This window comes from Talpa occidentalis, unplaced genomic scaffold (assembly GCF_014898055.3).
Source record: "Talpa occidentalis isolate TD23 unplaced genomic scaffold, MPIMG_talOcc4v2.1 talOcc4.4, whole genome shotgun sequence".
NCBI classification, from domain to species: Eukaryota; Metazoa; Chordata; class Mammalia; order Eulipotyphla; family Talpidae; genus Talpa; species Talpa occidentalis.
In genome coordinates, this window is record NW_023604295.1 from 123217796 (window position 1) to 123235183 (window position 17388).

Below are 17388 nucleotides of genomic sequence, written 5' to 3' on the forward strand. Positions count from 1 at the left end.
TAGAACATATTTTAAGGGAAAAAAAACACTCATATATTCTTTCTAGAGTCCTAATACTTGTTTATACAAATCACATGACACTTTTGCTAGAAGAGGAATTTTTTTCACAAACACAAATGTTTGTCTTTTAATACCTCTTATTGCAGTCCTAAATAAGACTCCAAGGTCAGATCACTATGACATCCTCCTTCCAAAAAGCCACCATCAGTACCTCATTATCAGGACAGAGGATGAACACTTCAAGTTTTGTAGAAGTGAAATACTCCTTTGTCTTGGGTATATATGTTACCATAGACAGAAGCTTTTCCTTGCTGTTCCAGCAACAGTTGTCCTCTGGTCCAGTCTGAATGAAAAGGAGACGCTGGCATGCATAATTTTATTGTTTATCTTACACTGAATCCCAAACAAAATTACGTACCTGATTAATACAAAAGGTCATAATTCGATAAAAGCCAGCAACCTGAGACAAAATTGGTATGAGAAAAACATAGTAATGTTCTTAAATATTAGTATCAGCTAAAATATTGAGAAATGGTTGTAGAGGTCTAGTACTGTCTTTTTACAGTACTTATATGAATGTTATAAAGAATTTGGCAGAAACCTGTGACAAAAGTTCTACTCCAGTCCATGACTCTTCTTGGTTAAAAGATTACAACGTTTGACAATACTTTGCATGGACAAAGACTGGCCACAGTCTTCTGAGCAGTGGGTGATAAACTTGCCTTCAAGAGTATATCTGATTGTTCCTTACAAAATTCTGTAATAGATGATAGAAGCTGCAGGTGTGCATTTGTAAGCTGTGAGTAGTTTCTGTGATCTCAGAACTGGTGCGCTAACAATCAAATGAGATACAAATGTTCAAACTTTATCTATACTACCCAAGACACAGCGATTCTTAGGGTAAGAACAGAGGACTTCCTCTGCAGAGCTGCAGTAGCCAGCAATGTCAGGCAGGGAGGCCAAGGTTCCTTAAACTAATGAGCAGGTCAGTAGCGAAGAGCAACATGGCATCTACATGGAACCTGATCTGAAAACATGTTAAACTGAGTTTCTTCCTCCCATGGTTATGGTATCATAAAATTCCAAAGTACTTCACAAATTCCTAGTGCTTTTCCATCTTAAGGTAGTTTACATTTTATAGCTCCAGTGACCTGCAAAAATGGTTGGAATAACCCACCTACATCTTTATCTGATATGTTCATCCCTGACCCCAGCCCTTGTAAGAAGGTTACTTACAGGGAAATTCAGTTTCTCTAAAAACTATACATACTAAGTAACAATGGTAAATAAAATGGGCATACTAAGAGCGCTTAGAAACTGGCAAGGGAACAGCAGTCCATTACCACCCCAAAATTCATTCACCTTCATCCATTCTCATGGACAGAAACAACATGAGTGAGATCAAACATGAAGAATAAGTGAGGCAAAGGTACAACCAAGTCAATCTGTCTGAATGTGGGCAATGGTGCTTGGATTACACGCTTACAAATCCTCGGGCCCTTTTAAGTAATCCCCAACTCAGCTCTTAAAACTGCAGGGTTCTGCTGTAGAGAACTCAGATGTGATGTAGTGGCTCCAGGAACTCTTTTTCACACCACTGCATGTCAATACTGAGAATGGTTTCTAATCAATTTAAACTGCACACAGTACTTTAACAGAACAAGTAGTTTATTATTCCCACTCAGTAGTTCCTGGGGGCTTTGATGTTAAGTCATACATAATTCGAGAAATACCAGGAATCTTCTTAATCTCAGTGACCATCTTTAACACCACCTGTTATAAAACAAAGATTATCAATAGAAGAGCCAGGATCCACTGCATGTATCCAACAGATCTAGAAAGCTTACATTTGAAATTAAAAATGTGACCTATCTGTACTATTGTCCTCAATGTACAAGGGATGGTCTGATTAGTTCTATGTAGTGAACCTATTTCCTTTATAGATTTAAGTGACTTCAACGCAGTACCACTCAGAGTGGACTTGGCAAATAATGTTTGTTACTAGTCCATAATAAATGCTCAGAAACACTGATAGCAATTTGACATTGCTATGGCTTCCAAGCACATTATTTTATGTATTTATGTCAATGCTTCACAAATTGTGGGTCAAACACAGAACTCGGTGACCACTGCTGGGGCACATGATGCCCCTATAATAACAATACTGCCAAGTGTACAGGAGGAGGGAGAGGCCTCACTTGACAGGTCAGAGAATTGGCAAGTCTGAACTAAAGAGAAAACAGACTCTACATCACATTACCCAGCCAGCTGTCCAGCTATAGCTAGAGCCGTGCATTATACATCTGGAGCAGTGGTCCCACTAATAGTCTTATTTTCCATTTGCTACTATGCAGAGTTCTGTAATCACATGCTGGTGGGGGGATAAAAGGAGGGGGAGATGGTGATTCAAAATAGAATTGGTAGTAAATACAGCAGGAGGCAACTCATGGGTGCCTGGCCATAATGCCATCAGATTGCATCCCTATTACTAATAAATTTTCCTTCACTTCTAGGGTTTTCTTTTTTGTTGGGAGAATACTATCTATAAAGCAGAAGTTGGCAAGATTAGATAAAATTATAAGTTAGAGTTGGTTCCACTCCACACAGTAATCAGACATGTGGAGGTACAATAAATTTAAGGCCCCTTTTCACAGTTTATAAACAACCATACAGAGATTAAAAAAAGAACACATTTTAATAAAATCAACCCCACAAATAACAACACTGTCATAGTCTATTCCATTCACCTTATTAAAAAATTATGAGATTAAAAATAATATATAGATTAAAAATAATATATATAGATTACCTCTACAGGGATCTCATTGCCAGGTGTTGCAGGTATACCAGTCATGAAATCACTGGTAATAAAGGTTCGAATAACCACAGATCTCTGGCAGGAAGGCTGCTTCTGGAGTGGGTCCCGATCAAAATGTAATGGTGTCAATATCACTGGCATCTGACTGATTTTTCCAGCATACCCTAGACAGCAAGTTAACACATCGAAACAATCACCACACCATGGAAACACACTGTAACCCAGTTCACATAAATCCTTCCAGACAATATCTAAAACGACACACACTCGCTAGGACTGACATCATGCACTGTTTCACTAACATTGTAAATAATCTAAGTCTATAAATAATTTGATAACCGTGACATGTGACAGTGGTGTAATTACATATACACACAGAGTCAATTCTTGTTATGGTAGCTATGTACTATATATACTGCTGCAAACAGTGAATTAACAAATATTGAACCACTGCCCCAGGAGAAACAGTTAGGTTCCTGCAAGCACTGGTCATCCATTTTCATCTACTGACAAGTATGTAATCTTGTTTTATGTATGCTTCTATTTAAAGACACCTTATTTAATATTATGGATTAACATTGAAGCTATGCTCTATAGGTTCAGGCACTATAATTCACACCTGAACAAAGCTTATCTAACCTGTGTATTTTCTCCATAAGGCACATCACAGGCTTCTTGTGCTTAGGAACATTAGACAGCACCTCAGCTCTAAGCATGGGGGCCATTTTCAACAGTGGAATCAACAAAAATGCAAACAATAGCTCAAAAAATGACTACAAAAAAGGACACTTGTTTAAAATAGGGAACTGAAACAAAAAGTTGCGTGTCAGGGCCTCCCCAGTGGTGCAGCGGTTGAGCGCTGGGTTGCGAAGCTGCCTGCAGCCTCTGCAGCGCTGGTTCGATCCCCGGCTGCTTCCCGGCCACCGGAGGAGGGTCCCACATGGCGCACAGACCTCTCCTGCCACCCGCTGCTCCCCTCAGCAGTGTACTTCGGTCCTTCTGCCTGCTCTGCTCCCTGCTCTGGCTCTGGTGAATTCTCTCACCCTCCCGCGCTTCTGACTGTACCCAGTGCTTGTATAAATAAATAAATAAATCTTTAAAAAAAAAAAAAAAAGTTGCATGTCACCTCAGCCAACCTCAGCTGGGAATGTGCAAGTTGGGAGGTTCCAATTTTTTTGCCACTCTACACATGTCCACAAAGGACAACAAAGGTGAGTAAGAGTTATAGAAAAGGCAACATCACAGAACTAGTTATATAATTAAATAATAAAAATGAAATCACCTAAAAATTAAAACTAGATCCTCCTACCAGAATCATATACTGTCAAGTTTCTAATATCTAATGCCAGCAAGCAGAGGTAAATAAAATGAGCAACATACCAGACTCCCTGAGAATGTTATGGGCCTCAAAATCAGCTTGACGTAAAGTACTGAGCACCCCTGTCGTCAAAAAAGTGGGAGTAACATCTGTAGGAGGTTCTTTAACTGGTGGGCCAAATATATAGACAACTCTAGAAGGGGAAGGTAAAATTTTAGAGAAATTATTTTTTAGTGTAAGAAGCAAAGCATACAGAATAACATTCATTTATTCCTCAGTGCCTCTCTTATCTACTACAAATCCCCAATTAGTTAAGACAGGATGTAAGAGTAAAGGAGTTTCTATGTATCTTCCTCCAAGTATATTCTCTAGGGGCCTCTCTGGTGGCACAAGGGGTAAAGTCTCAGAACTATCAAGCTATCGCCAGCCACTGCAGCATGAGTTCAATCCCTAGCCAGGGAGCAACCCACAAGGTGCAGCTGACCTCTCCTGTCTTCCCCGCAGCTCTCCTCAGCAGTGCATTTCAGTCAACCTGCCTATTCTGCTCCCCACTCTGTCTCTGGTGAATCCTCTCACACCCTGTACCTCTGGCCTATACCCCAGCTCTTGTATACATAAATAAATCTTTAAAAAAAAGTATGTTCTCTAGGATACTAGCACCCCAAAATGTGCAAAGATAGATGTCATTATCATAATTCTCTTTTTATATAATGTGTTAGGTTGAAGAGTGTTCCCAAAACTTCATGTCCATCAAGAATCTATGGGTGGAGGGCCTCCCTGGTGGTGCAAGGGGTTAAGCACCACACTATGAAGCAATCCGCAGCCTCTGCAGCACGAGTTCGATCCCCAGTCAGCCAGGGAGCAATCCACATGGCGCAGCAGACCCCTCCTGTCTTGCCTGCTGCTCCCCTCAGCAGTGTATTTCAGTCAGTCTGCCTGTTCTGTTCCCCGCTCTGTCTCTGGTGAATCCTCTCACCTGCTGCATCTCTGGCCTGTACCCCAGCTCTTGTATGCATTAATAAATACACAAATCTTTAAGAAAAAAAAAAAAGAATCTATGGGTGGAAATGGTTCATGCAGGTATCATCAGGAGACAAGGTCCTACTGGATTAGGGTGACACCACTCCAGTAACTGGTGTTCTTCCAAGAAGAGGGAAATTTAGAAACACAGACACATACACAGGAAAGAGGACCACTGAAGACAGCTGACAGACTGGAGCTACACTGCCACAAGCCAAGGACTGCCGGCAAAGATCAGAAACTAGAAAAGGCAAGGAAGGATCCTCCTATCAACCTTGCAAGAGAAAGCAAGGCCCTGCTCACACCTTGATTTCAGACTTCTAGCCCTCAGAACTGTTAAGAAATAGCATAAGCCACTATTAAGAAGAACATTTAATTAGCAGTCTGGCATCAAATGAGATTTTTGAAATGTATATGGAAAAAAATATTGAGTATCACACATGTTATAAATGTGTATAACACTAGAAAGTAATGTACAAACAAAACCTGGATCTGAAACACTAAATACCAAATACATTAGACATTTAATGTACTTCTTTTAAAAATATCTGGCATATACTATATCATTGACTTCCCTTGAGAGGAGGAGGGTGATGATGTGATGATTATTCCCCTGGGATGATGATTACTGAATTCACCAAGTTGCTATTGGTAATTCTGTAATCTATACATATTTACTTTCAGTCCATCCTTCTAGATTAAAACATGTTACCAAAAAACCAAGATGGCATAAGCCACTACTTTGGAAGACACGTTTTAAAAGCTACCATAAACATTTTAAACTAAAATAAAAACCCTTCATATTTCTCACCAAAACAACAAAAAAAATTGTTTTGGTAAGCAAATGATTGCAATACAATGAAAGAACAAAACACAGGTATCATTGAATGTACGCTCTATTGTGACCTACAGGCATATACTGTATCTATACTTGACGATTCTGGTTGTTTCAATCCTGGCAAGACCTTAAAAAACACATCCCTCCTTTATACCCTACCTTTATGCCTCACCACCTTACCTTGCAGAACATACCTGTTAATGTTGTGACACATACGAGGTATAAGCCTAGCCAGGAAAATAAGAGAGTCCCAGTCAGGCTCATCTTTACTTGAGATCCCACAAACGTAACTATAGGAACGACAGTCACCCTAAAAATAAAGACACAATTGACAATACATGTTTGAATAAAAGTACAGGGACTTCTCTAAAGATACAATAAAATAAAGTCATATGTTAAATTCTACTTACATCAGTTCAGTATCAAGAAAGTATGATGATACTTCCAAGAATTTATTCAACATATCACCGAGATACATTAAGCTTTCATCACTAATACCTGCCCATGTTTATTAGGTGGATAAAGGATTCTCAAGTCAAAGAAAAATAATCTCATAAAGATTTACTTACCAATTTCTTTTAAACTGATCTAATGATAATAAAACTTGTTAATAATATTGACTGCCTTTTCACTGTCTTAGTTCATTCAAGTAATTTGACTTAAAAAATCTTACTAAACTGAGAAGCAATTTTGAAAGATTCATTGGGTAACTGTACACTGAGAATGAGACCTCATGCTAACTTGATTATATCTATCCCAATGTACTTGGCGCTGTAATCCAGGAAATGGTCTTATAAAAACAGATGAGCAATTGCTTAAAGATATAAGCTGTTACTTGCCGAAATGCCAATAGTGAGAAATTGAAAATAGTTTAAATGTACAATGGTAGGGAAATGGTTAAACAAATGATAGTATAACCATGCATAGAATATAAGGCGTGGAAACATAACAAATTCAAGGTATTCATTTAAAAGAATAATCATCTACTTGTCCTGGTGTGAGAAGATAAGTTCATGGCGCTCAGTTAAAAGAAAAAAGGTGACAATGTGCATTCATAATTTCCTTTTTACAGTTAAGTGTTTCTGGAAAGACATACACCATTTAATGGGAGAATACGGACAGAGAGCATTTTTTTTCAAATGTGCTGCATCTTGACTTTTTAAAGTATGGTTTGTTTTGATATTCAGAATATAAACTTGCTTCACTAACCATGAATTATGAGTTTTAGCTGGGCTTCCAAGAGTCTCAGCTTCAAAAGTCTGAGACTAGAATAAATTAGAAATCTAAAAACAAAACAAAATTTTATTTTGATAGTAATAGGAGATAAAATGAGCTTTATTTTAAAAGCTAATCCAATAAATTACTTCAAACTTCTATCATGAAGTTTTATCTTTATTTCAATATAAATTGTTACACATGTAGCCTTTAAAATGGAGGTGGGGGACAAGAACTCTATAACTGAAATAGCTGGCCTATCATTTCGATGAATTAAAATATTTCAAATTTTTTCTCACCACCATCCCTCATATTACCTTGTCCCTTTCTTCATCCTCACACCCTCCTAAGCTCACAGCTTTCAAGGTATTGATGTCTGCTAGATTTTTAAGTATTTTATCTAATTCTCCATACATAAATGTCCACTATTTATATTTATTACTCTGACTTGCTTTACTACACATAATTCCCTCAAAACTCTCTCCATTGTGCTATCAATGGCTGCATTTCATCTTTCCTTATGGCTGAATCATATTTTACAGTGTGACTACACCACATCTAGATCCAGTCATTCATTAACTGATGGACATGCTTCCATGTCCTACCGATTATAAACAGTGCTATAATAAATACTGTAGGGCATTTTATGCATTAATGGGTCCATAATCTCATGATAACCAAGAATGGTATTGCTGGGTCATATACTATTTCCACTTTTAGTTTTTGAAGGTAAATCCAGATCACTTTCCATAATAGCTTCTCCAGTCTATATTACTATCAACAGGGTAATAGCATTCTTCTTTCTCTGCATCCTCTCCAACGCTTATTGTTGGGGTTGTTTTTAATGTGTGTTATTGTCAGGGTGTGAGATATTACAATTTTAACTCACAGCTGTCATTGGAAATGACAATGAACATTTTTTATATAGTTGTTAGCCTTCTGGATATCCTGTTTGGTGAACAGTGTGTTTACATCTGCTACCCATTTATTAATTAGGTTTGTTTGTTTTCTGTTGTTGAATTTGTATGCTTTTTATATATCTTGGATATTAATGCCTTATTGGTTATATATTGTGTGAATATTTTCTCCCATGCAATAGGATGTCTTTACTCTTATAGATCTTTTGCCCCATGTAAAAACTTTTTAACCTTATATGGTTTTGGTATTAAGCTAATGTTGGCACTGTAAAATATATTAGGGACCATTCTCTCTTGTATTTTGAACAATATATGCATTAGTTTTTCTCTGAAAGCTTGATAAAAATCATTTGTAAAGCTGTCTGTTCTGCACTTTTGTTTTGGGGACGATTTTTAATTGTTCTATGTCCATACTTGTGATCAGTTTGTTCAATTTTTCAGTTTCTTATTGGTACAGTCCTGCCAAACTATATTGATAATAGAAATTTGTCTATTGCCTCTAGATTATCAAACTTATGGCGATTTAGTTGGTCATGAGTAATCTCTTAGGATCCTTTATATTTCTTAGTTGGTCATGGGTAATCTCTTAGGATCCTTTATATTTCTTTGCTATCTGTGCTAATTTCTTCTCTTTCATTTCATTAATGCTTCTTCTTTTGTTAGCCTAGCTAGTGCTTTGTGTATTTATCTTCTCAAAGAACAGACTTAGTTTTGCTTCTTTTCTATAATCTTAATGAACTTCATTTTATTTCCACTCTTATTTTTCCTTTCTTCTACTAACGTTGGTTATTGTTTGTCCCTCTATTTCAAGTTGTATTAGTTACAGTATTAAATTGTTTACTTGGAATTTCTCTTGCTTTTTAATGTGGGCCTGTTTTAAAATCACCTCTCTTAAGAGCTTTTGTTGCATCTCATATTCTGCTATCTTGTATCTTCATTTTCATTAATTTCAAGGTTAGATTTGTTTTAATTTTCATTCATATCCAACAGCTATTGAACAGCATATTATAGTTCCCATGTATTTGTAGTTTTCCTGCTTATGTTTTTATAGTTGATTTCCACCATTATGGCATTATGATCAGAGATGCGGGTACAACTTCAATCTTTGTAGTTTTATTGACAATTGGTTTGTGTCCCATATATATGGTCTATTCTCAAAAATCTTCCATGTTCACTTGAGAAAATGTGTGCACTTTTTTTTTGGGTGGAGTAATCAGCAGAAATCTATTAAACCTATTTTATCTGACCTCCTCATTTAAAACTAAGATTTCATTCTTTATTCTCTCTTGTTATCTGTCCATAGTTGTAAATGGAGTATTAATTCACTAATATTACTGTGTTACTGCCAGTCTCTTTCTATAGAGCTCCTTTATTGACTTTTGTTTTTTGGTGTGCTGCTATTTGGTACATATGTAATCCAGAGAGTGTTATTTCTTCTTGTGCTAGGCCTATAATCATAACATAATTATCTCATTTTAGCTGGAGGCTTATTTTATTTGATCTGAGTATAGCTGTCTATTTCTGGATTTTTTTGGATTCTCTTCCAGCCTTTAACTCTAACTCCATGCTTGTCTTTGTTGGCAAGGTAGGTTTCTTATAAGCAGCACATGGTTGTACTTTTGATTTGAAGTCCATTCAGCCATGCTTCATCTTTATATATTACATAATTCTTCCTTTTTGTACAATGTATGCTTTCTCCTCTTGGTTGTAGTCCTCATAAAATTCTCACCACCAATTCACCCACACACTACATCTTTTAACTGATTTATTCAGGTCAATACGTTTATGATAATTATTAAGATATAAGTGCTTATCAACATTTAGGGTTTTTTTTTTCTTTCAGTATGTCTTATTTTTATGTTTCATTGCGATTCCATTTCCACTGTCTTATGTACCACTTCTGTTGATTTGGTTTGAAGGTTCTACTGAGATTAGCATATGATGGGTTGTTTCTATTTTGGACAAAATGGTCTCTGACTCATTTCGATGGGCCATGCTGTTACTCTCCTCCTCCATGTTATAGTTTAGGTGGCTGTTAACACCACCTTTGTTGTTCTGGTGCTTTATATTATTATTGCTTTCATGTGTGGCTTGGTTTTGATAAATGTTTTGCTTTTCAATGAAGCTCCTTACTCTTCTATATACAATATTGCAGGGTCAAGGACTCTAGGCTGGAAATCTTTCCTAAGTACCTTAAAAGTGGCTAGTTATTCCCTTCTTGCTTGCAGTGTTTCTACTAAATAATCTGCAGATGTGCTAACTGTGGTGTTTCCTGACTGGTTACCCTTGCTTCTCTTGATGTTTCTAGTATTCTACACTTGTCAGTTGGCTTTGAACACATTTATTATAAGGTGTTTTATTATAGATTAGTCTGGTATTATTTTCTTTGGAATTCTGGGCTTCTTGGATTACAATGTCTGGTTCACTTCCATGACAGAGATGGTTTTCAGCAATTATTTCCTTACATAAGCTTTCTGTGCCTTTCTCCTCTTCCTCTCCTTCTGAGAATCCCGATACAGACATTATTTCTCTTCAGTTTATCCCAAAGGACTCTCACGATTTTCATTCTTTTAATTCTTCTTTTTCTTTGTTGTTCTATTTTGTATGCTCCTTGACATTGTGCTTTGGAGTGCACTAAGTCTCTCCAATGCTTCTGTACATCCACTATTGAGACCTTCTGCTGTGTTTTTATATTGGTTATAGTGTTGTTGTTGTTGTTGTTGTTTTATTTTGGTGTCTCACAGGGACTGGCTCATGCAATGAAGGAAAGGGTCCTTAATCAAATATACAGTGATATTCCACACTGCCACCTACAAAGTTGCAATTTACAGCCAGGCTTGTGCTCCATCTGCCCTGTACTCCAACTACAGTTGGTTAGTGATGGCAACAGGCAGGTATGGGACTAGAAGCTTCCAAAGCTTTACTTCTTCTATCAGCACTCCTGATTTTATAAGTGATTAAGCCCATCAACCCAATCTCCTGGTAAACTTGAGTACAGTAGGACTTCATGGGGATCCAAACTTTTTAATAAGGCCTTAAAACAAGTTGGCACCAGATTATTGGCTCAGGCTACTCCAACCCACACGGTCAATGATTCAGAAAGGCCACGACCTGCCCAGTTATAGAGTTTTTTAAAAATCCATTATTTTGATTGTAACTATCTCACGTTTTCTCAGCCTTTATTCCTATTTTACATCATCCATTGTTTTTGATTCTTGTGAGCATTGTTGTAACTGTTACCTTGAAGTCATCTTCAGGAATATTCCACAGTTCTGCTGGACTGAGATTTCTCTCGGGTTTTTGCACCAGCATTTGTGATTTATCTTTTGTCTCTTCATTTTTAGCTTTTATGGATTGTAATAGGGATAGACTTTCAGACTGTTGCCTTTGCACTTGTTGAAGTGATCAGAGAACTGGTACCAGCAAGGGGTAATAGGCAGAAGGGCATGAAAATATTTTAATTTAAAAGTAACAATAGGCCTCCCCGGTGGCGCAGCGGTAGAGCGCTGGGTTGCGAAGCTGCCCGCGGCCTCTGCGGCGCCGGTTCAATCCCCGGCTGCTCCCCGGCCACCGGAGGAGGGTCCCACATGGCGCGCAGACCTCTCCTGCCGCCCGCTGCTCCCCTCAGCAGTGTACTTCGGTCCTTCTGCCTGCTCTGCTCCCCGCTCTGGCTCTGGTGAATTCTCTCACCCTCCCGCGCTTCTGACTGTACCCAGTGCATGTATAAACAAAACAAACAAACAAGCAAACAAATAAATAAAGAAAAACATGCCTCTATAAAAAAAAAAAAAAAAAAAAAAGTAACAATAAATTTTTATTATCTTATTTACAGACAGCTATGTGAATTCAGGAGGAGGAATTTAAGCTGATGATTCAGATTCTATATTCAGGAGAAGAGTATATTTAATAAGTTTGAGATAAATAATCTCTAAAACAGAGTTAATTCTTTCTACATATAATTTTACTATAAGAGGACATTATAAACACATCCAATAACTGGCACTCATACCATTTTGAAATGAAGTGTTGACATGTTTTCTAATTTACAATTAAGTACACACTGAACTACACACTACACAACAGAAAAGAAGCCCTCCTCCCTGCCCTCTCCCAAGTTTTCTCCAGACACTATTTGTGAATAGCATTTTTAAAGTGACAACTATCTATTTTATCTTCACATCCTTTTACAACTGGAAAGGCAGAATAAATCACAGAAAATGTGTGTTATACATTATCACGGCTAATAGAGGACCTTTTGTAGAGGCAGAGAACACAGTTTAAAGAATACACATGCCAAGAACAAGATCTAAATGGTACAGCATGTTCATCTGAGAACTTTCTTGAGGTTAAAGAATTCCAAAGCCGCAGTGTATTTCACACAAAGGATAAATGACAATATGAATTCTTGATACCTGCCCTTTAAGTCAGAAGCAAGCAAGCTCACCCTGTAGCAAATCATTCTTTGAGCCTTTAATTTTAGATAGATGATGTACGTTATTTTTATATTTCATTATCCTAAGTTATTCTTACTTCGATATTAGTAGAAAGAACAAACTGCAGATCATTATGCCACAATGAATTCGTACAACTCACCTGCACACCGACAGTTTTAATTGGCAGCAGGAAGGCATTCAGTGAATGCAGACTTGTAATTTGCATCAGTTTCTCCTGATCCTCTTCTGTTGTGCAGGCTTTGACTCTTTGTAATAGGGTATGTGGCTGCAAAAACCAGAGACAATTGTTAAAGTATCAAATAAAAGGCATTCATTCCTTTGGTATCTATAACTCTACATAGCTACACTTACTGGTTATAACCAGTTATATATTATAACTAGTTAGCATCTCTAACAGAATTTCATTCCAAGAGTTAGCGCTATAAGAAGTTAAACATCAGAATAAGACATGCTGATTAGAGATTTACACACATTGAGGCTTTAATGGGGTCACCTGCAAGGGACACACCGCATGTAAATCAAACTTTCTCCTTATATAGAAATAAAACATTCCACCATGAAGTCAGCTTTGTCTGAAATTAATTTAGCTGCACTTCCTTTTTTTATTTCCATTATTTTTCTTTTCTTTTACTTCACACCTTTTCAACTAATTTGACAATCTATGTCTTAGCTAAAGATGTATTCTAAATTGAGGGTTAATGGTTATGATTAAATTTCATTCTACCACTTTAATCGTTCATTTCTTACCGATTTTTTACATATTCTTCCATTTTTTACATATTTTTTCTCCTTTCTTACATTCTTCTGAACTGATCTTTGCTCCCAGTTTTATGTCCCTATTACTGATTTTGAAGTTAAAACCCAACTTCATTCTTTTAATATTTTCCCGTAAGTGTTAACATAGACACTTAACAAAAGAAGATATATTTCCAAATTCCTGGCAAACAACACAAGCACCTTTGAAAACTTTAACTCCAATCAATACCCTTGTGTGCTATTTTAATTACATATTGTTGTTTCCCTTTTTGTATTCAGATTTTTCTCCTATAATTTTTGCTTCTCCTAAAATCAGTCCTTTAAAACAGCAGTTCTCAACCCTAGCTGCAAACTCAAATTACTTGGTAAGCTCACGTCCTATACTAGAGCAATTAAGTAAGAAATTTTAGTACAAGCATAGCACACTTCAAAAGCTCCACCAAATGATCCTAACACACAGCTAGGATGGAGAATCACTGTGTTTAATCCCTTAAATAACAAAGTCAGTAGTAAATTCTGTTTACCTGAAAATATCTTTATTTTACCCTAGTTGTTAGGAGACAGTTTATCTCTGATAACTACTGTTCACAATTATTTTTCTTGGCACTCAGGTTTCCTTGCTTTTACTGATGCTTTCAAAATTAGTCTTCCCTTTGTAAGGTAATCAATCTTTTCTCTTCAGCTGGCTTTGTCTTGGGAAGTCTGTAGTTTCTCTGGGTATAAGTACTATGTGCTGAGTTCTTTGCCTTTATCTTAATTGTGATGTGTTAAAATTCCTGAATCTGAGTCATAGTGGCTTTCATTGATATGGAGGAATTCAGTTATTTTCAATGTCTCCTTCGGGACATAATTTAAAATTGATGTTCTCAATCAATCTTAATCTTTTCTCATTTTTGTTTTGCTTTCTCCTAATTTCTTAATTTCTGTATCTGAATTCATTAATTTACTCTTTCATCTCAGTGATTTTCATTTCTAGAGCTTAGTTGGTTTTGATTTATTTTTAAAGGGGCCCAAGTCATTTTTGGTAGTCTCTTATCATAATCCTTATTCTTATTATCAATTGAGTCTTTTAATTCTACGTACTTTATATACTGCCTATCTGCTAATCCTAGTAGCCAAAGTGAGGATCTGTTCTGCTGATTGTTTCCACTAACATTCATTCTTGGTACCTTACTTCTATATCTACTTGGTAATATTTGACTGTAAGCTCATATTTGTTGAAATGTTCTATGGGAATTCTTCCAGGGCTGGCTGAAGCTATTCCAAAAAGAATTTACAGTAATTTCTCACCTGGAAATACTATCAACCAAGATCCACTTTGATTTGGTATTCTGAGCTTTTCAGATCACACACATTATGAATTTAAGGCACCAAATCCATGGATTTGGAGAAATCTAAGGACTAGGAGACTTTTCCACTCATCGTCAATTTAGAGATAAAATAACTTCCTTAACTTTCTTGCAACACATATGGAAGAAATGTTTGAAATATTTTATAACTACCACTTTCAGGAATTCAGGGTATCCAATCTGTTACATAGCTTAGAAAAAGAAGTCTGCATTTAACAGACTGTAGAATCCTCACAGTTATTTCAAAGGTAAAATTACTATGAATTTTCAAACAACGAAAACTTAACAAATTCACTATAAAAACTACAGTCAAGCAGGAATCCATTAAATTTCTTGTAGTGGCTGGCTTTGTTTAAAGCTCCTACAATATACAAATGCAAAGCAAATTATTACCTTTTTAACACTTGCAGAAAAATCAGCTACTATTTTCAAAATATTGTTTGTTTCAGGAAAGTCCTTACAAATATAAGGTTCTTCAGCACATATTACTCGAATTGCCAGGCCAGGACCTAGATAGAAAAGTAGCAATGGTTTTTAATTTTTCAAGTTAAATATAAAGTTTATATTAATTTACAAATGTCATTGTTCCAAAAATGTAATTCTTCCAAAATAAAATCTATCCACTTTAAAAGTTTTTTCCAGGGCCTCCCTGGTGGCGCCAAGGGTTAAGAAACAACCTATAAAGCTATCTGCAGCCACTGCAGCACAAGTTCTATTACTGGCCAGCCAGGGAGCTACCCACATGGGGTCGCAGACCTCTCCTGCCTCGCCTGCTGTTCCCCTCAGCAGTGTGTTACAGTCTGCCTGTTCTGTTCACCACTCTGTCTCTAGTGAATCTTCACACCCCCCCTCCACACCTCTGGCCTATATTCCAGCTCTTGTATGCATACATAAATAAATAAATCTTAAAAATAAATAGTTTTTTTCCAGTTTTGTTCAGATATAATTATTACATAACCAGTATAAATTTTTACAAGTATTTAATTTCAAATGTAGCTATTACCTTTCCCATCCAAACCATTTTTTAGAATGTTCAATCCTCTTTACTTCAATAATTTCTCCTATTTAATCCATGTATTAAATGTCATAAAATTATCCAATAAATATTTAATTGATATTATCTGTGCAAATTTATATGAAAAATTTTGTGAAGGGAATTTTCAAACATATATAAGAGGACAATATAAAAAAAAAACCTTATCAGTCATCACCCACCATCAATTACCAATCTAATTCTAGGAAGAATATGCTGCTTTAAAAAAAAAAATCAGGGATGTAGGGAAGTAAAGGGAAAATAAAAAGAAAATATCAAATATATAAGAGTATTTCAATCCAGAACAATTCTACTCACTTAATACTTAGAAGGATAAAATCACATGGTATGCATGGATGTAAGAAAACCTGGATTCTGTCATTTTATTTTAACAGTAGAAAGGCATCCTTTGAGGAGTCTGGCAAAATCTTAGCTATATCTATTAATCCCTCAGTTTCATTCTTCATCTTTAAACAGTTTGTTCAAGATAAGTAATATTTCTATCTTTTAAAGCAGCAAATCCTTCTTACCAGTGAAATCTTACATAACAGAAAACCCACACACAGACTTTTTACAAGTCATGTGAATCCAGCTAGAGTGAGGACCTGTGGCACAGGACCACTCAGTCTGCTTCCATCACATTCACACACACATCCCTTTGCCAACAACAGAGGCTACTGACTGAACATTGTGAAGCGCTGATTTGAAATTTGATGTAAGTAAGTGCTACTGGGCCTCCCTGGTGGCACAAGGGGTTAAGCATCGCACTATGAAGCAGTCTGCAGCCTCTGCACAACAAGAGTTCAATCCCCGGCTGGCCAGAGAACAGTCCACATGGCGCAGCAGACCTCTCCTGTCTTGCCCGCTGCTCCCCTCAGCAGTGTATTTCGGTCATTCTGCCTGTTCTGTTCCCCACTCTGTCTCTGGGGAATCCTCTCACTCTCCCGCACATCTGTCCTGCACCCTGGTTCTTATATAAATAAAATAAAAATAAATCTTTAAAAAAAAAAAATGAATATTTAATAAAATGATGTTAAAAAGAATATTTATCCCCACCCACTCTTCCTCTCTCGTTACATATTTCCTAAGATAACCAATTATTTCAAAATGACAAATCAAACAGAATTCAATTCAATTTTTCACCTGGAAATGGATGTCGAGAAACTAACTCTTCTGGAAGTCCAAGTTCTCTGCCTAAAATTCTTACTTCATCTTTATGAAAATCTTTCAGCGGTTCTATTACTTTTCCCTACCGGAAGGAAAAATGTCAATTAATAACAAATGACAAGGAAAATAAAATATAACAAGTTACTGGCTTTTCCTGTTGTCTTTCACTTTACTTGAAAGAAGCAGTTTTTAAACTTTCATCTTTTAAAATATTTCCTCCTTTATACTTGTAAGGAATTAAATGAATATTTCAGTGATTTTATTTCTCTGAAAAACATTTTAAACATAAGCCTTTGTCACATTTAAATTATGTTTATTGAGGTAATACTGGGTCACATTACATTTTTTTTTTTTTTTTTTTTTACTTTCTCATTTTTATTTTTCTTTCAATTTAATGCCCTGTGACAGTTTTCTTTTAGATGGAATACTTAGACTTGTGCACTTACATAATTAGTGATATCTTTGGGTTTATGTCTATCGTTTTGCTATAATAGCTTTTGATT

The 17388-nt window shown here is 36.3% G+C and overlaps 1 protein-coding gene across 2 annotated transcripts in view; it reads right to left on the reverse strand.

Annotated features, from left to right (window-relative positions):
* Positions 1 to 1650: 1650 nt before the first annotated feature.
* The window catches only part of GMPS (guanine monophosphate synthase), a 49614-nt gene continuing 33876 nt past the window's right edge, over positions 1651 to 17388 (reverse strand). For both annotated transcript variants that reach the window (XM_037526241.2, XM_054700988.1), the window contains exons 10-16: positions 16862 to 16967; positions 15079 to 15194; positions 12720 to 12845; positions 6189 to 6304; positions 4199 to 4329; positions 2810 to 2982; positions 1651 to 1773 (exon numbers count right to left, since the gene is read on the reverse strand). In XM_037526241.2, the coding sequence (XP_037382138.1) occupies positions 1672 to 1773; positions 2810 to 2982; positions 4199 to 4329; positions 6189 to 6304; positions 12720 to 12845; positions 15079 to 15194; positions 16862 to 16967 (870 nt within the window). In that variant the 3' untranslated portion in view covers positions 1651 to 1671. The remainder of the gene's footprint in view (positions 1774 to 2809; positions 2983 to 4198; positions 4330 to 6188; positions 6305 to 12719; positions 12846 to 15078; positions 15195 to 16861; positions 16968 to 17388) is intronic.